We start from the raw sequence: 20331 nt of genomic DNA, 5'->3' as shown, positions 1-20331 counted from the left end.
ATAGCCCCCGCCAGTCTGGACCCAAGCTAGAGGACAGTGGCTTTTAAATGCTCTAGGGAACTGGTGCCAGTGTAAGGGATGATATGGGAAGGCAGCCTTGACCACTGGGGCTCACAGGGCAGGAGGATCGGTATGAGCAGGCAGGACAAAAGGACAAGAGAAGGTAAAACGTAGGTAACTTTATTCTTCTTAAACCACAAAATAGAGTCTTTGGTTGTACAAACATCACTAGTTACAGTCTCGCCACGAGATCCCGGCTATGGGGCAGTTAATCAGAAGCCAGAACTCCTGAGGGGGTCTCTTTAAAATGCTAACACCAAGGCTAACAGACTTGGGATAAGGGAGGTGATGAAGCTGGCAGGCTCCCCACCCTAAGTCTGGGGAGGCACCTGGCCCTAGGAGGGCACAGGGCCCAGGCCCCGGCGTCCTGGCCGCACAGACCGACGGCTGCTGCACAGCGTCATGTCTTCAGGGCCCACAGCGCCAGGTGAGGGCCTGCCAAGGAGCACCAAGGCCACTTCTCCATCTTCTTCCTGGGAGCCTGGTAGGGCAGGGTAGGCTGTGAGCCAAGGGCAGCCAAAACTCTGGGTATAGGGCCCTCACCCCAGACAGGCGCCTACTCACCAGGACTGGGAGATGCTTCCAAAGTCCTCAGCTCCTCCACGAAATCTGGTGACTGATGGGGAGACAAGCTGGTCAGGGCAGGTCCCAGACCTGCCTGAACTTACCCATGCAGGCATGGCTGTCAGGGGCTAGGCCCACAGAGCCTAGGTCATTGGTCAGAGTACACTGGGCTGAAAACAAGGTGGGTAGGGAGGCCCCACATACAGGAAACAGTAGGAAGCACAGAAAGGACTGGAGGAAGGCAGGGGACAGGCAAGGATGGGTTGGGAGGAGCGTGCAGATGGGCCAAGCGGCCTCCAGTACCTGGATGTCATACACAGGTCTGGAAGAGGGCAGGGCTGCGAAGGCCCTGTAGTCAAACTTCTTTCCAGACAAAGGCTTGAAAAGACAGCATGAGGGAAAGGCAGAGTGCAAGGGAGGTGAGGCTGGGGGAGTCTAGAGCCCTGCTGCCTCAGGCCACAGTACGGGGGAAGGGTCTTAGATGTAGGCTCCTTACCAAGCGTCCAGGGGAGGCACTGGTCTGGAGGCCGAAGTCTAAGGGAACAAGAAGAGAGTTAGGAGTTCTCCCAGCAGGTGGAGCCCCGCTGGCCCCTGGAAACACATACCTTCCAATGGTGTGGGTGATGGGGTGGGTGCAGGTGAAGGGGCCTCAGCCAGCCGTTCCAAGGGTCCTCTCTTGCCACGGCCTTCCTGGGACTTGCTAAGGACCATCTGTGCACGGAGAGCATCCTGCTCCAGAGATTTCATTCTGTGGAACCAAAGAGGATGCTGCTGACTGGACCTTGTGTATGTGCGTGGTCTGGTAGGCGGTAGGGAGGCACTCACCTGGCTGCCCTCCACAGAGCTCGCTTCTCTGCCTCTAGAGCCCGTCGCTCTGCAGGAGACAGGGCCCGTTCCGGGGCAGGAAGCTCGGGGCTCTGCATGCGTAACCGTTCCTGATGGCGTCGCTCAGCTTTGGCTGTCCTCACAGGGGCGTTGCCTCCCAGGGGTGGGGGTGATGATGGGCTAGGGCTGGAGCAGCAGACAGGGCTATTTGTGAGAAAGGGGATGAAGCAGACAAGCCAGGTAGTGGGGCTTGGCCTCCTGTACTCACCCCCCTGCATGGCTTGGCACAGCCCAGGGCTGCTCAGCCTCCTGCTGATCATCTGGGGACTCCCTGCCTGAGGCGAGCCCCATGTCAGGCCCTGAGGTTACTGCTTCTTCCCGAAGCATCTGCGCCCTCTTCTGCTGCAGCTTGCGAGCTGTGGACAGGAAGACATATCAGACAAGGCTAGGTCATCACTCCACCCAGGCCTCTCCTCAAGTTAGGCTCCTCACCTTCCTCCTCCTGCATCTTCCGCAAGTCATCAGCACCCACCAGGGACACGCGCTTTGGGGGACCCTCTGCTTGAGGCACCCGTACCTCCAGCTCGAAGTACTTTTGTCGTTCACGGAAGGACAGCTGCTCTGGGGAGGCTGCGGGACCAGGTGTTGGAGGCTAGAGGGGGAGTGGGCCCTCAGACTTGGCTGCTGTTTCTCTTGGGGCCCTCACCTTGGGTGCCCACTCTATAGAGCACACAGTAGCAGCAGGGCACCACCGCACATACCTGGGTAGCACTGTTCTCAGGAGGATGCACAGTGGGCACAGCTGCGAAGGCCCTATACGCCTGCTTCACATTGGCTGGCAGTTCATCAGGGGAGGGTGGCTGGGGAAACACCCACGAGTGAGGTTGGGCGGCTGTCCCAGTGCAGCCACTGCCCAGACCCACCTCTGTATCCTCCAACCACCGCTGACCCCCACCCCCATCGTGCTCTGGAAGCAACTGCTCCACCCTCACCCACTACGGAATAGGACACTCACAGAACAGGGACCACCTCTGCCCCTGGGGGCCGGGGAGTTCCTTGGCCAGGCCTGAGCCAATGGCTGGATCACCCCCGGTTTTGTCTGTAAAGGTGAAGGGAACAGTGGCAGAGGAGAGCAGGATCAGAGGTCCAGGAGTGAAAGCAGGGAAGGGGAGGAAGAGGAGGAGGAGGAGGAGAAGAGAAAGACAGAGAGCACGCTGGAGACAAGGCAGGCTACAAGGACACACTCATTCAAATATCTATCTTGGCAGGGTTGAGGCTAGGAGCTAGGCGGGAATGGCCCTGTGCCCACCCCCACCCTGTAATGCACCGTCAGGAATGCTGTTCCATGAAGTGGGGATGTTGGGAGTAGGCGGGACCCATAGACACGAAGGGCAACTGTACAGAAACAATCTTATGCTCATCTTTTGGATGCCTGAACTCCAGCAGTGTCCCTGCCTTCATCAAGGTCAGGTTTAATCAGAAAGGTATCCCTGGACAAAAAAGTATGACACCACCACCCCAAAGGACCCTGCATACCAGTACCCATCTGCTGCCCCAGTGGGGCACCTGTAACTGGTATGCTCACTTGCTGACTGCCAGGGGAACAGGGAGCCTCAGTCATCTTCCCTCCAGTGGTCACAGATGGTCCCTTGAGGAAGAAGGCAGTGGTTGGAAAGGAGAGTCACCTAGGCTAGCAGTCTACCAGGGAAGGAACGGGTCTGAGCATTTATCCTGGCAGCACAGAGACAGCTCCTGTGTGTCCTAACCTGACCACAGTCCAGGGGTGTCACCAGTTAGGCCTGGATGACCAGGAGGCCTCCATAAAGGACTTTCCTTCTCCAAGGCCCTAGCCTCCTCTGCTCTCCCCAGGGCCTAGGTTTGACAGTTAGGTGCCTGCTCACAGCAGTGTGTTACTGCCAAGGGTGCAGCCCTAAGTTCTCCAAGGAGAGCTGGGAACAGATGAACAGATTGAAACTAGATAGTTGGGACCCAAAAGTGCACCCACCACTGGTACCTGACCCTGAGAAGCATCTCAGCCTAGACCTGCTGCTCCCTTTCTCAACCCATGCTGGTTTCTCTGCTAGAGTGGCTGGGGAGGGGAGAGAGCACCCAGAAATCCAAATGTGTTACTTGACATCCAGGCCCTTCCTGACCTTTTCCTATCCTCCCCGCCCCGCCCCGCCCGCCACGCACTGTCCTGGCCAAGCCCACCCCTTGGGCACTCACATTCTGGCAATGGTCTCCCAACATCTTCTGGGAATGATAGTTTTGCAAACCTCCCGGAGAACAATGGGGACCAAATGTCCTTTCTGCCTGTCCTCAGGCCCACAACTGCCTTGAAGGCCACATCCCTCCCGAGGCCCGAGTGGCCACTCCCAGACCAGCTGTCAGCACTGCTCAGTCTCCCCCACCCATGAGGTCTCCTTCCACAGGCTGCAGCTGCTGCTTCAGCCCACCCGCTCCATGGTGACCACTCATGAGACCCCTCCAGGATGGCTGTGAGGAATGACAGCTGCCTCCTCTTCCCGGCAGCCTGCCTGAAGCAGGTTAAGCTCTGCCAGGCCAACTCTTTGGGGGTAGATACTAGGGAAGAGGTTAGGGCTTTCAAAGGCCATCCTCTGCACCTATGAGAGGGAATCGTAACTGCCCCAGTGTGAGGAGCCTGACAGCCAAGGGCTGGACATGGAGGTCAGCGGTGGTTGCCTGACTAGTGCATCCAAGAGGCTCGCTCCATCCTGTATCCTCACTGCCAAACAAGAACAACAAAAACCTCAAATGCTGCCTAGCTGGGAGGCAGCGTCACAGCTTTGATAGCTACAAGCCATGCCTGATCTAAGACAAAAGCTCTCTGCATGGTGGCCTTGGGACACAGGCAGCAGCAGTAGCTCCCTCAGACAAGGAAAAGCCTGATAGGCAGACAACAGGTTAGGGACAGGCCATGGTGTAACACCCGGCATGCACCACTTACTCTCTGCAAACTCCCAGCACTGGGCAGGGCGGCCAGGGCACGATAGTCCAGCTTCAGGGGCTCTAGATTCCGACCCTGGAGAACAGAGTGGACCACACTGCTAAGAGATTTACATTCCAGGGATGTGGCTGCCTGCCACCTCTGGGAAGTGTTCACCACTGCAATGTCCTGACAGGAGAGTCTACCCTGGGCTCTGAGCTAGGCCAGTGTGGGACTCACCGTGGTCTCTGCAGACTCAGGATCCCAGGGTAGGGCTTGACTGGCCAACTCTCTCTCCTGTAGGCAGAGCAGACGGTCAGGAACTAGTAGCTCAGAGCCAGTCCCAGGTTACCAGCCACTTTGATCCTGACCTTGCCTGGGCCTTCAGGACTCAGTTCCCGGTCAATGGACGAAATGCTTTCCAGACTGTTCCTGTGGCCAAGGCCTGCTGCAAATGGGTTGGCAATGACACCTGGGGACACCTGAAAGGAAAGAAGTAGGCTGGCGAGGTCCCACTTCTGAGGCAGGCTGAGGCCTGGACCCAAGACCTCACATTCTCAACAACCTGTTGGTCCACCCATGACCCTTGTGTCCCCAGCTTTCCAGGGACAAAGAGGATTTGTGGTCCTAGGTTCATGGTATTACTGTGGGTGTCGGTCATGTCTGCACATGACAGGAATGTAAAGCAGCTATGCTCAGCCATACTGCTTGGTATGGGGATAAAACAAGCTGAGTGTGGTCACTCTGGGGACAAAGGAAGCATGGCCATCACAAAGGCTTGGCAGCAGAATGTCACTCCCAGATGGGTAGGCTGCACCTAGAAGGTAGAGTCTGGGTGCTGAGTGAAACTTCACAAACACTGTAAGGGGAGAGTCACCTCCTGCAGCTTGGTCTTTATGTGGCCCCCTAACAATGGGAGTGGAGGCTGACTCAGACTGTTGCCTGCCTCTGAATCCCGCTCACCTACCTGCACTCCCTAGTTGTGCCTCTCTGGGAGAGGATGTGCCTAGTCCTGCTGGAACCTGATGTCCCAGGGTGGTGTGGTACCCAAAGGGTGGGGGGACAATAGGGAGAGGGACTTGTAAGGGTGGGGAAGGCTGTGATCCAGATATAAAGTGAATAAAAAAAATTACTGAAAAAGAAAGAAGAGAAAAAGAGAAAAAGAGAAAAAGAGAGAGAGAGAGAGAGAGAGAGAGAGAGAGAGAGGAAGGAAGGAAGGAAGGAAGGAAGGAAGGAAGGAAGGAAGGAAGGAAGGAAGGAAGGAAGAAAACAAAACAGCTGGGTGTGGTAGCGAATACTTTTAATCCCAGCACTTGGGAGGTGGAGGCAGGTAGGTAGGTCTTGGTGAGTTCAAGGTCACTCTAGTCTACCTAATGAGTTCCAGGACAGCCAGAGCTACATAAGAGATCCTGACTTTTTAAAAATCAGAACAAAAATAAAATCCGAACCCATACACAGCTCTAAAGAAAAAGCCTTAATTCATAAATTCTGTGAATGTTGGCAACCAAAGCACCGCATTCTCAAAGGGAGGCAGAACCACAGCTGGATATGGTGGCACACAAATGTGACTGCCACCTGAGAGGGCTTAGGGGACAGCCAACCTTGGCTACACAGGGAGACCTGTTTCAAACAAACCCTGGAGCCAGAAGCATCAAGAAAGCACAAGCTCAGTGAAAGCACAAGCTCAGTGGAAGCAAAACTTCAGGCTGGGAAGCCCAAGGGGGGTCGCGGGGCAGGCTGCAGGCGGGTGGGCGGAGCTCCATGCAAGGCCCAGGGTGAACTCCCCGTCAGGCGGCAGAAGATGTGAAGGTGTGCACTTGCAACAAAAGAGCAGCCAAGGCATCTTGAGACAGATGGAAGGGACCGTGGTTATAGCAGAGACTGCATGGACAGGAAAGGGCTCCTCAAAGGCTCTTGGTCAGCTCTCAGGGGCCCATAGCTTCTCACTAGCCTTGCTCTTCAGACAGGATTCAGACGAAGATCCAGCCAAGACAGGCCTTAGCAGGCCTCAGCACACACAGATACACAGCTGCTTCCCTACACTCATGAGCCTCCTGTGTACTGTAGGAGCAGCCTAGGTTACTGCAGCAGGGACCAGATGCATGCATAGCCAAGGGACCCAGGACCACAGCAGCTCCAACACTGAGGTCCTCACTCTTTCCAGAGAGCTTTGTTCCGAACTCAAAAACTGAAGTCTGCATGAAGCAGCACTTTTAAATACGCATGCTAATGTAAGGAAACAAAAGCGTTTTCTTTATGTTGAAGTCATCCGAGCTTCTTCCCCAGGACATAGGAGTCCCCTGGGGAGAAGTGGGACAAGGACAACCTCCAGCCCAAGGGAGTAGCACCTCACAGAGGCTCCATCTGGCCCAGGATCCATCTAGATGGGAGGACAAAGTAACTTGTGTGCCATCCAAGTGATGCTCACAAGCTCGTCCGGGACAAAGTGCAGGGTGTGTGGCCAGAGGGTATCTTTCTGCCAGCATCTGACAGGAAGTCACTAATCCAAAGATTTACTACAAGAAGACCAACCAACCCAGGATGTCTGCACGTCCCTAAGGTTGAAGCGATAAACCCGACAGGGAGTGGTAATACAGCCGCCAATACACTAGAGACCAGAATGGCTCACAAGGATGTCTGGGAACAGCAGGCAGCCAGTGCACATGAAGGTCCCTTCAAGACCCACTTGGACCTACAGGTGAAGATGTGGAGGGGTCCCGAGGACTGCAGGTAGAAAGCAGGACAATGATGAAGCATGCACCTGGAGAGCCTAGAGGGAGGCCTGTCCAGAGCGCGCTTGCCTCTTGGGCCTAGGCCTAGTGCTGATGGCTGGATACTCTTGTTCTGCTCCAGGGAGCAAGAGAACAATAGTTGCTCTCTCTACCCTGTGCCCATGCCCTGTGGTATACAAAAACAAAGCCAGTGACCAGAAAGTGAGAGTAAGCTCTGCCAAGGGACTGCCAGAGGGGTACCCTAAGGGCCAGCAGGGCTAGGGAGCTACCTTTGCCTTGGGAGGTCAGATTCAGGGGGACTGGGCAGGGCTCCTTGTCCTTTCAGCCAGCTGCCACATGCTCTCAAGTACTGCCTTCTCAGAGACCTTCTCTCAGGAACTAATCACACGGACAGACACACCCACCTCTGCACTGCCTACCTGCCCAGACCACAGCCTCCAGTACAATGACCAGCAAAGGGCCTACTAGACACAGTACCCACCACTGCCACAAAGCTCAGTACTGTGCAGACTCTAAAGGTCAATGCTAGGTCAGCACTAGTCCCCAGCGTAGACAACTAACCTCCAGGGCTGTGGTGGTGCTGGTGTCAAAACCATCACAGACAAGCACGGTAAGGGTGTCGCCCACGCTGCGCAGCAGCTGCACTGCCTCCGCATGGGTAAGGCCCAGCAGGCTCTGTTGGTTCACTTCTAGCAGCCGCAGCCCCACACGCAGCCGCCCATCACGCCCGGCAGCTCCTGTGGGGCTCACCTGTAGGAAGAACAGTGTGAGACCAGCAGCAGCCACCTATCTACGTACGGTCTCATGAAGAAAGAGCCCTCACCTTGGAGATAAAGATGCCCTCATCTGTAGGGTCACAGGGGTTCCCCGCGTGACCCTTGGCACCTCCACGGATGCTGATACCCAGCTTCTCCCCAGGGGCCTTCTGGATGCAGAGTTCCCGCATGCCCGGGGGTGGTGGGTCCCTCCGCACAAGCAGACACAGCTCCAGGCAGGGCCTGAGCAGGGCACTGACTGCCTCTTGATGTGTGGCCTCCCGAACATCCTGCCCATTCACTGCTAGGATGCGGTCCCCAACCCGAAGGCCACAGCGAGCAGCCAGGCCCCGAGGAAGCACCTGCAGGGTAGGAGAGAGAATCCAGTAGACCGGGCTGCAGTGATGGCGGCTGCCCTGAGAGTTGCCTGCCAGGCTTACTTACCTTGGAGATGAATACACCGGGATCTTGGACACCAAACGGGTGGCTGGAGTGGTCAGAACCTCCTACAATGCTAAGCCCCAATGGGCCACCAGCCCTGGGCAGGCAGATTTCCTGGGGACATAGGGTGGACCTCAGTCAGAACAGGGCAAGGGTTAAAGGGACCAACATACTGGCCATGGGCTCTGCAAGGACGGGAAGGACGGGCCTATGCTGCCCATCTCCCTATCTGTGGGGCAGTCTGCTACCCAGATATGCACATAGCCCAACATCTACACATCCTTCCGGACTACAGCATGTAACAGCAGGCTACTGACAGACGATTATGCTTGGGCAGTACAATGGAAAACACCACGGAGGCTGACTGGGATGCCTTAGCTTCTTGGGCTTGTGCAGAAAGGCTGTGTATTGAGGGGTCAAGGGCACCACAAGCAAACAGCCCCCAGAATCAACCAACCAGGGCTCAGAAGGGCTCCCAGGGAGCCTCTGTGGGTCTGAGCTAGGTCCTCTGTGGATGCTGTAGTTGCATATCTTAGTGTTTTTGTGGGACTCCTGACAATAGGAGCGGGGGCTGAGTTTGACTCTTGCCTGCTTTGGGGACCCCTTCCTCTCCTGAATTGCCTCCTCAAGCCTTAATTGAGGGGATGAATCTAGTCTCACTGCAACTTGATATGGCACGTATACTAAGTTGCAGACCCTGGGAGGCCTGCTCTTTTCTGAAGGGAAGAGGAAGAGGAGGGGATGGCGGGGAGATAGGAAGAGGCGAGGGAGGGAGGACTGGAAGGAGAGGAACTACACTTGGGATGTAATACATGAAAAGAATAAATAAGAAAAACCCCCTGCAATTAACAAAGAAGAAAGGCTGTGTACTTCGTTCTGCCTAGCGTGACCACACCACTGCTGACAGAGGGTCCTGGGACTGAGCAGGACATGGGTGGGTGGTGTCTCACCTCCACAGGGTATGGTCCTTCCAAGGCAGTGGCCAAGAGGCTAGGGGACAGCCTAGGTAGCAGAGGTTCCCCGGGGACGGCAGTGCTCACGGTAGCAGCAACAGTAGCAGCAGGGGTTGGGGAGGAATGGGGGGGAGGGCTAGGTGGGTAAGTCCCTCCAGTCTCCCTCTCCAGAAGCAGGGAGATGGTAGGGGAAGCAGCAGTCAGCAGGGAGACAGCATGGTCGTGCCGTGCCTCAGTCATGTCCACTCCATTGATCTGCAGGGACACTCACATCAGAGAGGGGAAGCAGGACAAACAAACAGCATTAGTCAGGCAACACCCGGCCCCACTCACCGAGAGGACACGGTCGCCAACCTGTAGAGTGCCTGCCCGGTGAGCAGCCCCTCCCTCTGCAATGCGGGATATAAAGATGCCCTGTAAGGATGGAGAAGCCACACTAAAGCCACGATACTGGAGATCTGACATGCCTCTGCCCATCAGGGATAGCCCCCTCTATGCCCCACACACCACTAACTCACCCCATCACCAGCCCGGTAAGGTGTGGAGCCCTTTCCACCAGCAATGCTGAAGCCCAGCCCCTTTTCACTGCGCACGAGACAGGCAGCATGGCGCTGACGGAGGGGTACAGGAGTCTCAGGCTGGAGCAGGGGAAGGCGCAGGCCACCTCCCCGCCACTCTCGGGGACTATAGTCATCTTCAGGACGTAAGGGGGTAATAGTGACTGCGTTCTCCGGCTCCACCATTCTTTCCCTCCACACTCGCATCTGCACAGCAGCACCTGCCCCCCGAAGTGCTTCCACGGCCTCATGGTGCTCTGCGTCCTGCAAGGCTACACCATTCACCTGTGGGCAACAGAAGGCCACGGCCATGGCACAATCAGCTTCCAGTTCCAGACACAGCCGGCCTAACATCAGACTGTGTGTGTGTGTGTGCTCTTTCCGTGTTTGTTTCCATGCCATGGTCCAGGCTAACCACTCTATCCTGGTGCCTCCTTCTCAGGACCTGTCATCTGCCTGGCAGAGAACACGGAAGGTATTAAGCTGCCAGCCCCAGTCGCTCGCTCCTAGGTGGACCTGGGATTAGAGTTGAGCAGGAAAGCACGAGGAACAGCAGCTTCCCCTTGGGAGCCCCAGAGCCCTCCTCTGCCTCACTCATCCTTGTCTCCACAGCAAGGTCAAAGCTATCCTAAGAGCTCTCCAATGGCCAAGGGGCCAGACAGAAACCTCCAGGGCTTCCACAGAGGTCTGACCCCACCAGGCTACTCAGAATCTGCCTGGAGCCTCTTGCCAACCCCGAGGGCTGCTTTTTTGTTTTTTAAACTATCCCATCCTCTGTAGAAATGGAGACTAAACCCACAGTGTCATGCACAGTAAGCCAGGGATCTACCACTGACCTAGATCCAGAGGGAGAGAGGACTTGGTGGGGGACTTCTAAGCCTACTGATTAAGAGTGCAATAGCCTTACCCGGTTATCTTTGGGCCCTAGACTTCTGGGGAAGATGGAGACATCCAAGTGTCTGAGTACTCAGGACTCTACGGACCTTAGAGGGCACAGCTGTCCCTTGCTGCAAGGCAAGGGGTCACTACTTACCTCAAGAAGTTTGTCACCAACTCGGACTCCAGCACGGGCTGCAGGGCCCTCTTCAGACACTCGAGAGATGAAAATGCCCTAGAGGAAAAGTGGGGACCAGTCCACAAGAGCACAGGCAGAGGCAGGAACCATTTCCTTATGGGGTGAGGGGTGCAGAGGCCACTGGACAGTAAGAGAACTACTTTCTACAAAGACAGCCCTGGCCTACGCTCTGGAGATGATGCCAAGACCCCAAATACAGTAAGGAACAGCAGGCTTCGAGGCCAGAAGGGCTGCTCTCAGTGCTGGCAAGGCTCTCGCTCATGAAGCTACAACACACAAGTCAAGCTTACGAGAGACTTTTCTGACCCCAGAGCTGTCTGTAGAGGAAACAGCTCAGCTGCCCTGTTAGTTATTCTCGGACTCCTATTACCCTGCTTGATGACCACCCTCTGACCTGTCACCCTGGGGGACCCACGCAGCACATTCTAAAGGACATCTCCTGAGACAAGAGTGGCAGGTGTGCGCAGGAGAGGGCTCAAGGAGACTGGAGACTGGTTACTGGATGGCAGATGCTCACCTCGTCATCTCCTTTGTAGGGGGTAGAGCCTTTTCCCCCTGCGATACTGATGCCCAGGCCCCCCGTCTGCCGCACGATCGTGAGTGTTAACTGGAAACAAGAGTGGACACAGATGTCTGAAAAGAGCCGTGATGCCCTGGTCTTGCAGCAGCAGAAGGGCTGGCTGCAGACACTGCAATCAGCTCATCCCTGGGTATCTGTGCTCACTTGGGTAGCAGAGAGAAGCAGGGAGGCTCCTGCCATTCAAGGGCAGGCACAACTTCTGTGAGCTAGCTCCTGCAGTACAAAGCTAGCTGTCCTCCAGAAAGTGAAGCCTGGCCTTGCTCCTGTATGTAAAGATACCTCACAGCTCACAGGAGGATGTGAAAATGGCCCAATACCACCATTCATCCCGTACAGGGCAGGTTGCCCCAGTGTGGGGACCAGGAGGCCCTAGGGAAGTGGAACCAGAACCCCAGTTCTGTGGCAGCTGTCAGGAACTCTTCTGGGAGAGGATGTGAGTTGGGGGGTCATGGACATGGGAAGAAGTGAGAGCCCGCAGCCCAGGAAGCAAAAGTCAGCAGTAGCCCCGGGCCCAGAGCATAGAGCAGCAGCGAGCAGTACAGACCTCTTCCTCCTCAATGCGAGCAGGCTCTATCAGCAGGTTATTGGCCTGGTCAAACGACACCCCCTGTTAGGACAGGAGCAGCGAGGCATGCAGGTTAGCCACCGCTGGGAAGTGCCACCACCTTCCCCAGCCCTCACCATGAGTAGACAGGACAGAGGAAGACCCATCAAGCCCCTGTGATCTGAGTCAGGACCTTACCCCCTAGATCTCCCAAGTGTGTAAAATCATTAGCATTTCTGCAGACCACATATATAGTGTGGCTTGGATGAAGGCTCCAGAGGGCCAGGTCTATTCTTGGCTGTCTCTGACTTAAGCCCAGAATTTTCCCAGAGATCATATACTAACAGCTTATACTCTCCGGGAAAGGGCTGGACTTTTAATAGCTGGGGCTTTCTCTGGCCTTGACGAGTCCCCAATGAGTGGGTAAGCTCTTTTTGAGACATCGAAATCAAACACAAGGATAAGAGATGCCACTGTCCTACAGATTTGCCGCAATCCCAAAAAGACTTGTCAAGGCACAAGAGCCACAGGATGAGCCATGGGCCAGCAGCAAGGCCTCTAGGCTGGCCGAGGTAGGAAGGATCCTGAGAGAGCCAGCAGCTCCTGAGGGGGACCTTGTCTAAGACTCCCCCGAAACGCACAGGACACAGAGGGACCCTCAGCTTCCAAGTGCCCTTGGCCTCCGACCCCACCAGGTAGGCCCAGGGAGCTGCCAGGAACTTCGAAGATCAATGGCAGGGAATCCTAGGACTAAATGGTAAGCAAGGCCGATCACAGCAAACACATTCATTACCCCTCTCCTGACAGCCAAGGAGCTGGACAAGGGCCTGCCTGTGCCTGTCAGTTTAGGGCCGGATGTCCTCCATGCTGTTACCCACCAGGTTCCAAAGCAGCCTGCTAACAAGCCAGCAGAGCCTGGGTCAGATAGGGGTATGAATGACAAACCTTGACAGAGGGAGCAGAAGCCACAGCCTCTTCTTTGTCATCTTCTTCCGTGGTGGCCTCGCCTTCCTCCTCATCCCTGTTCTCCTCCTCCTCCTCCTCTTCCTCCTCATGGGCTCGAGGAGCCCAAGGTGTGTGTGGGCCATTGTGCCAACCTGCAGTGGGGCCCTCCCTGTCGGTCTGCACCCCTTGCAGCAGGGCCACAACAGCTTCAGGCTGTGGGAGCTTGGAGATCTTGAAGTGCTTCTTGTAGTGGGGTGTGTCTTTGCGGATGAGCCTCTGCCGGCCACTAGGCAGCGGCCAGGCAGCCTCAGGCTGCCCCTCTTCACTTTCACCGTCTTCCCTAGGAATCAGTGTGTCCTCTGCAAAGTGCACTGTGGGCTGAGTGGGAAGAAAGATGAGGGTGGCAGCCTGGCCCTGGCTCAATCCTCTCAGGGCCCAGTTATGGGGCCGACAGGTAACAGCCTGAGGCTGACCAGTCCCCACTGTACGTGTAGAGAGACACAGAGAACTCAGCTGCTAAGATCAGAAGATGCCGTTCTTCCCAGACACACATGGAAATGCAAACGGAAACTTAACAACATATAAAGAGCTAGCAGGGGAACACTATACCCAGGGCAGTGAAGTGGGGGATAGCGTTTAGGGAAAGCCCACAGGTACTAAATCTGACAGTACTGAGCCTGGCTGAGAGAACCCCCTTCCCAGGAACCCTCAGGACCACTGCCCTGTACTGCACTCTGCAAAACTGCCAGAGGATGCCCTTTAATATCTCATTATTGCTCAACCCATAACTGGTGTGGCCCCAATCACACAGCTGCCTCTGGGAGACACACAGATAGGATGAGCAGCATTGACCCCCGGATGCCCTTCTGCCCCGCGGGCTTTCTTCCTGTCTGCTCTTACCTCGTTATAGTCGTCTTCTGTGTACTCCTCCTGTGCAGGCATGGCCTCATGCTGGCCTAACCCTTGTACCTCAGCCGGCAGGATCTCAGGCTCACCTTCCGAGGCTGTGCTTGCTGACGGGACAGAGCCTCCACTCAAGGCAGACTCTGCACTCAGCCTCTTCTCCTACAGCAAGTGGTGATGTCAGGCTGCACAGAAGTTTGTTACCCAGAGGCTACCCCGTGTGGCAGATCTCCTAGGCTTCCTGCTGCCCTGGCCCTAACAGCCCCAGCCCCAGCAGGCTCACTTCTTACAATCACTCCCAGTCTGAATCCAGTCTTGCATGCTCACGCTTCTATGGCTCAGACCTTGGCAATGCCTTCTCCCAGACTCAGGAGAATAAATACTAAGATCCTGGGAGGACATCAACCTCAAGTGAGTTCTCGCCCTAAGTTGGGAGTAGCCATGCACAGTTGGTACACGCACATCCTGTGCATCTAGCCACTGTCTAGATACCTAGAAGCATGCCCCAGCCCCAACAACAGAAGCTCCACAATAAACAAATGACCTGCCCTGTTCTAGCACCTAACTCCTTCCCAGGTTCAGGTGGGAGAATGAAGGGAATAAAGCCTTCCCTCAGCCCAACCTCTGCCACCATGGCGTGCCTAGCACTTGGCCCTGGGACACCCTCACCAGGCTACGCCTTCCTCTGACTCCACAGGGAGGGACTACATGAGAGCCACCCACCTGCACCCTTTGTCCAGCACAACCCTCAGCAGCTGCCTGCCCGTGTGGTTCAAGATCCATTCACCAGCTCATCTGCAGGCCCCTCCCTCACGAAGCCTCTGCCCTCATAGCTCCCACTGCCAGGACGGATGGACACCCAGGGCTCCTGATCTCTTCTCGCCTACCTCCTCTGAAGGCGAGGGTGGGCTGAGGTCAGGCTTGCAGACGAAGGCCTCGTTCCGGCGCTCTTCAATGCCCCTCTTCATCACCTTGAGCTCACTGGGATGAGGTGTGGCCCTACGCTGTAGGCCCTGCCATGGGGACAGGGATGAGGAACAGAGGCCGGGAAGGGGTCAGGCAGGGGTGGGATGGAAGTGCACAGCCCACAGTCCCCACCCCTTCATACCCGCTTCTCGGCCGCAGCTTCCTCAGCATCCTCTTCACCTCCGAGGGTGTCCTCGAACTGGATGACACTGACACGGCTCAGAGGGGCATCGCTACAGCTCTCTGAGGGACTGCTCTGCTGTCCAGCGTCTTCTGTGGGAGGCAGAGTCAGAGACCCATGCTGGGCTCTCTGTTTCACCGCCCGCCATTCAGGGCCCAGCCAACAGCAACCTACCGAGACTTGGCAGGGGCTGCTGGGGCAGCAGGTAGCAGGTGAGCACCTTTTCACCCGTCTGGGCGTCATCCTCAGTCTGGAAGCGGAGCATGGGCTGTGCCTGGTTCTCAGCCAGCCACAGTGCCTTGAGGTTGAGGTGGGTGAGCGCAAACGGCAGACTCCGCAGCCTGGACGCCAGGAGGGCACAGTCAGCTTACAGCAGGATGCCGCCTGGACCCCAGGGGTCACACAGACACTCACCGGTTCCCAGCCACGTCAAGCACGTGCAGCTCAGCCGTATGGGCAAGCTCAGGAGGGAGGACAGCCAGGCGATTGTCTCTCAAAGAGAGGACACTAAGGGCCACACAGCCTCCGATTTCAGGAGGCAGCACCTCAAGATGGTTCCGGTCCACATTGAGGTTAGTCAGCTTGGTCAGCTTGCCCAGCGAGTGGGGTAAGGCCTGCCGCGCAAAGGAAGGGTCTCAGGCTGAGAGAAACCCCTGATTAGGAGGAAAAGGGAGGCCTTGGGAAAGTAAAGGTCTCCCTTAAGGCGAACTCCATAGCTATCAGGGTTCCCCACAGCCCAAAGCAACTATGGTTAGGGGGTCCAGACATAGAACCAGTTGGCACCCTCCTCCACCTTTCCCCCTTAAGGACAGCATACACCCCGCCAGGCTCCCTGACACCCAGACTGTCCTTTCTGGCCCTCACCCATAGCCACCCAGCTCAGCCTACCAAGGCCACGTTTCTGTGCCTCCTCCACTACTCGAGGTACCTGCTACTCACACCTGCTGCTCGTTTCCTCATCACCCTCTTCTCTTACTACCATGACTGTGGGAAAGTTCCACGCTACTGTCTCTCAGTCTGAGACTCACACTACCACAGACATCTCTAGTCTGGTCCTGTGGATCCAAGGCAATCTCATATGTCAAGAGTGCCCTAGCAAGCCCCTCCCTTGGGATAAGCCACCAGCAGCACATGCCACTGCCATCAGGTGCACTGACCGTGCTCATCACACCCTCCCTGAGAGGCTCGGTGCCTCGGGGCTGCCCTACCGTTAACAGGTTCTCCGTGAGGATCAGCTCCGAGAGGTTCTCACAGTCCCCTATGGCCTCAGTGACCTCACACAGCCGGTTCTGGTCCACCTTCAGGATAGACAGCTGCTTCAGCTGACCTGGCATCAAGGAGACATGGTGACTAGACTGAAATCAGGTCAAGCGCACTTGAGTATGTGGGTCCTCCGAATGGCCATAGCCTGGTCCCACATTTCAGTGACAGTGGGCTTCTCTGGGTCTCCAAGATTTCTTATGCTTACCATACCCACCCCCACCCCTCTTACTGCAGACTCGCTCAGCTTCCAAGACTCTTCCCCACCCCTGGTCCTTGGAAACCTACATCCCAATTCTTTCATCACAAACTACCCTGACGCCTGAGTACTAATTGGATGAGTGGTTATCTGATCTTGGCCTTAGCTTACTGAACCTGCCCTCTTTGGACACCTCTGACCTGGGTTAAGTCAGATCCTAGCCCAAGCCCCTCTCTGGCACCTAGAGGTCACTGGTGAGTGGCACACTGACCGATGCCCTCTGGCAGCCGCTGAAGCAGGTTCTGGGAAAGCAGCAGATCCGTGAGCAGTGCCAGCCCACCCAATTCCACAGGCAGCTCCTCCAGCCTGTTCTCTGACACATCCAGGCACACCAGCCGCCGCAGATTGCCTAGCTCCTGCAGACAGACAAAAGGTCAAAGGGCAGCAGGTAGGGGATAAAGCCAGTCCCACCCTCACTTACCGGGGGCAGCGCTGACAGTTGGTTTCGGTCTAGCCACAGCTCCCGAAGGTTAGGCAGAGCCCCCAGGGTGTCAGGCTGCAAGAATGGACAAAGACAGGAGAAAGCAGTGTGACACCCAGGAGCAGCAGCTGCCCCACAGCACACCCTTGCTTCCCCAGGCAGCCCTCACTGCACCAGCACTTCCAGGTCGTTGCCTCCTAGATCCAGCTGTTCCAGCTTCACCAGGAAAGACAGGGACCTACAGAAGACAACATCTGCATGTGGCCACTTAGGCCACGCCCCAGCGTAGCTCTACCACAGTTGGGTGGAGGCTCCAAACTTACGCAGGGAGAGATTTAAGCAGGTTCTCCCGGAGTTCCAGGGTCACCAGATTGGCCAGGCTGAAAAGAGACCAAGGGCCAGGGCTGAGGAAGGCAGAACCAAGACAAGCACTGCCTATACCCATATCCACTCATCAAGGGGCACTCACTTGCCCACATCTCCAGGCAGTGCCTGCAGGGACACATCATTCAGGGCCAGGTGAGCCAGGCTGCGTAGCTGTGTGAAGCCATCCGGAAGCCTGGAGAAACAAAGCAACACAGGCCTCAGATACTCACGGAAGAGCTCTAGACCCTGCCATGGCCAAGAGCCAACCCACACTGTGGGCTAACGCTTACCTGGACAGGGGGTTCCCACTGAAGTCTGCAATCTCCAGAGCCTTACAGAACTTTATGCTCTCAGGTATCTCAGGAATATCTGTGTGCGGAGAGGGGTTTGCCGTGAGGATGGCACGCCTCAGGAGCTCCTACGCTCCCCTCTATGTTCACGGAGTGCCACCCAGCCCCCCCCCCTACCATTCCGGGACACGTCTAGCTCCACCAGCTGCATGAAGTTGGCCACTTCAGGAGGCAGCCGCTGGATCTCGTTGTCACTGAGGCCCAACTTTCGCAAGTTCAACAGTCGGAAGAAGGGCTGTAGGCAGAAGATGTGATCAGGGGAACAGGCTCTACAGCCAAAGCCCTATGGGTATGGGAGAGTTTCCAAACCAGGAGGATCATGGCCACAGGGTCCTGGACCTCTTTGTATCCCAGGTCACACAAGGTTCTGCGGGTCTAGCCCTGATACCCAGTGTGCTGAAAAACCAGACAAAGAAGCCTGCAAAACACATCCCTGCCCACCTGATGCCTGGTCCCCCTTGTGTCATTTGTCACATGTACCACTGCTGTTCTGCAATGATACTCTGCAACTGCTGAGGCGAACTCTCCTAAGATACTGTCAGACCTACGCGCTCTTATCTCTCTGCGGAAAGCCCACCTCTCACTATTACCCAGATGTCACCCAGATAACATGCCCCAGGCAAGACATCAGCAGCTCCCAAATGGATAGCCCCTGCCCTCTGCCCTATGGGTCAGTCACTCTCAGTGTCCTACCGACTACCCAAACTACCTCTTCTAAAGGAGTTTGGAGCTCTTCAGGAACCCCAACAATGAACAGCAAGAGCTTGGCAAAGAGAGAACAACAATAAAAACACCAGAGAGCACCGGGGTGGGTTGTGGGTGGTGCACATCTTTAGTACCCGTAGAGGCAAGTGGATCTCTGAGTTCTAGGCCAGCCTGGTCTACAGAATGAATTCCAGGATAACCAGGGTTACGAAGGGGAAACCCTGTCTCAAGAAACAACAGAACAAAAAAAGCAATAACAACAACAACAACAAAAGGCACCAGAGAGAAACACAAGTGCAAAATGTCCAAGATTCACACACGGATACCATAAAGGTCTATGAAGAACACCCCCAATGCCACCAGCCTGCAAGAATATCAGACCACTGAGTCCCCTATCTCAGAAAAGTAAATCCTACATAACCTGCCTCCTTTGGCCTTCTTTCTAGTGTGGCCTCAGAACAACCAACAACGAAAACCCCAACAACAAACCCGACAGGAAGGAACACAGACAGCGAAAGGTGGGCTCTCCGCTAAGCGATGACAGAATAGATCTGACACTGCAACTATCTTAGGAGAGTCCCACTCAGCACTGCAAACCTCTCCTCCCAAAACGAAGGCAGAACACAGTGCAAGAAAACCAACTCCCTACCCTTAAAGTAGCCCAACTAGCTGTAACAGTTGCTAACCAGGGTCGGTCTCGCACCCTGGACCCATCCTCCTCCTGTGCTCTCACGAGCTTCTCTGTTGGCTCCCCTTTTAGGTTCAGTATCCACTCAGTCCCCAGACAGGTTGCCACCAGGTGCCAACACCGGCGGCTGGAGGAGGGTGGGGCTGGCTGGGGCGGGGCTCTGACCAGTAGGAACCTGCAGGGCCGGCTGGAGGTTGCGGTGCCCAGCCCGGGCAGCGCCTGCTGAGATCTCGCTCCAGCCGGCTGCCCCAGAAGTCATACACCACCCCGAGAACTGAGCGCGGGGCAGCAGGTGCGGCGGCCGCTCACCTTGGGTAGCTCGCGCAGCTGGTTGGCGTCGAGGAGCAGCTCCTCCAGGCTACGACTGTAGCGGTAAATCTCCTCTGGCACAACCTGCAGCGAGCAGTGCCGCTTATCCACCGACTCCACGTGCCGGTTGCAACGCCAGAGCGGGATGCACTTCAGCATGATGCGGGCAGGCAGTGAGCGCGGGCTCGGGAGGCGCTCGGCGGGCTCGGGCCGGGGGGCGGGGCTCGGCCCGCATGAGCGCCGAGCGCGGGCGGAGCGGCGCGCGCGGGGGTGGGGCGGGCAGCCGGGTCCCGGACTGCGGCCGGGGTCGGCGCTCGGCTCGGCCCGCGTTCAATACGAGCTGTGGGCTCCGACGGCGGCACACAGCTGGCAGCGCGGCCTGACCCGGCAGCGCTTTCTTAGGCGCTGGGGGCGCGGCGGCGGCTCCGCATCCCGCCCGGCCTGCTCACCTAGCAGCTCATCCGCCCGCAGCACCGCAGCCGGAACCGCCGCCGCTGCCCGCGACAACCGCCCAGCCGCGCAGCCCGCCGGGAAGCCTAGGCCCGCCCTCTCTGCTCAAAACTACAGCTCCCAAAGGGCCACGCGGCGTGGCGTCTCCGACGACCCGTAGCGGTCTCGCGCGGAGCATGTCGGGACTTCCGGCCTCGCTCTGGCGTGACCCGTACTAGCAGGCGTAACAACTCAGACACCAGACCGCCCACAAAATGCTCTCTTGGCCCTGGGTCCTACAGATCTCGGGGCCAGACAGCTCTCAAAGCTACTCACGTGAGCAAGGCTGCAAGCCAGCACTCCCCACAAAGGAAGATAAAGCAAGGCCTGTCCACCCCGTCCCTCCTGTTCACCCCTGCACAGCAGGCTGAACGCCCTCCTTGTCCCTGGTGCCTTGGAACCCAGATAAGACATTCCACACACAACCAGCCTGGGTCACAGGATCAATTTCAGACA

At 56.6% G+C, this 20331-nt stretch overlaps 1 protein-coding gene across 7 annotated transcripts; it reads right to left on the bottom strand.

Annotated features, from left to right (window-relative positions):
- Positions 1 to 164: 164 nt before the first annotated feature.
- Scrib (scribble planar cell polarity protein) lies at positions 165 to 20221 on the bottom strand. 7 transcript variants are annotated; one of them, XM_021182979.2, is made up of 38 exons: positions 19387 to 20221; positions 17802 to 17919; positions 17625 to 17703; positions 17438 to 17527; positions 17292 to 17348; positions 17143 to 17206; positions 16969 to 17043; positions 16759 to 16903; positions 16237 to 16355; positions 15443 to 15642; positions 15203 to 15369; positions 14990 to 15120; positions 14769 to 14894; positions 13879 to 14043; positions 12979 to 13356; positions 12034 to 12096; positions 11427 to 11516; positions 10868 to 10945; positions 9796 to 10119; positions 9611 to 9691; positions 9275 to 9532; positions 8328 to 8438; positions 7952 to 8245; positions 7690 to 7878; positions 4768 to 4878; positions 4637 to 4693; positions 4418 to 4492; positions 3035 to 3097; positions 2465 to 2548; positions 2211 to 2309; positions 1942 to 2101; positions 1718 to 1865; positions 1450 to 1635; positions 1230 to 1372; positions 1121 to 1158; positions 928 to 1002; positions 625 to 676; positions 165 to 541 (listed from the first exon to the last, which is right to left on the bottom strand). In XM_021182979.2, exons 1-38 carry the CDS (start codon positions 19543 to 19545, stop codon positions 396 to 398), a joined length of 4998 nt encoding a protein of 1665 aa, XP_021038638.1. In that variant the 5' UTR covers positions 19546 to 20221; the 3' UTR covers positions 165 to 395. The 7 variants fall into 7 exon arrangements, with proteins under 7 accessions (XP_021038638.1, XP_029325784.1, XP_021038639.1 ...); XM_029469924.2 differs by having other exon boundaries at positions 14990 to 15117; XM_021182980.3 differs by lacking the exon at positions 928 to 1002.
- Positions 20222 to 20331: the final 110 nt, after the last annotated feature.

This window comes from Mus caroli, unplaced genomic scaffold, assembly GCF_978045245.1.
Source record: "Mus caroli unplaced genomic scaffold, Mus_caroli_1 scaffold_16, whole genome shotgun sequence".
Lineage (NCBI taxonomy): Eukaryota > Metazoa > Chordata > Mammalia > Rodentia > Muridae > Mus > Mus caroli.
Note: the sequence above shows the minus strand (reverse complement) of the source record. Positions and strands in the feature narration are given on the sequence as shown.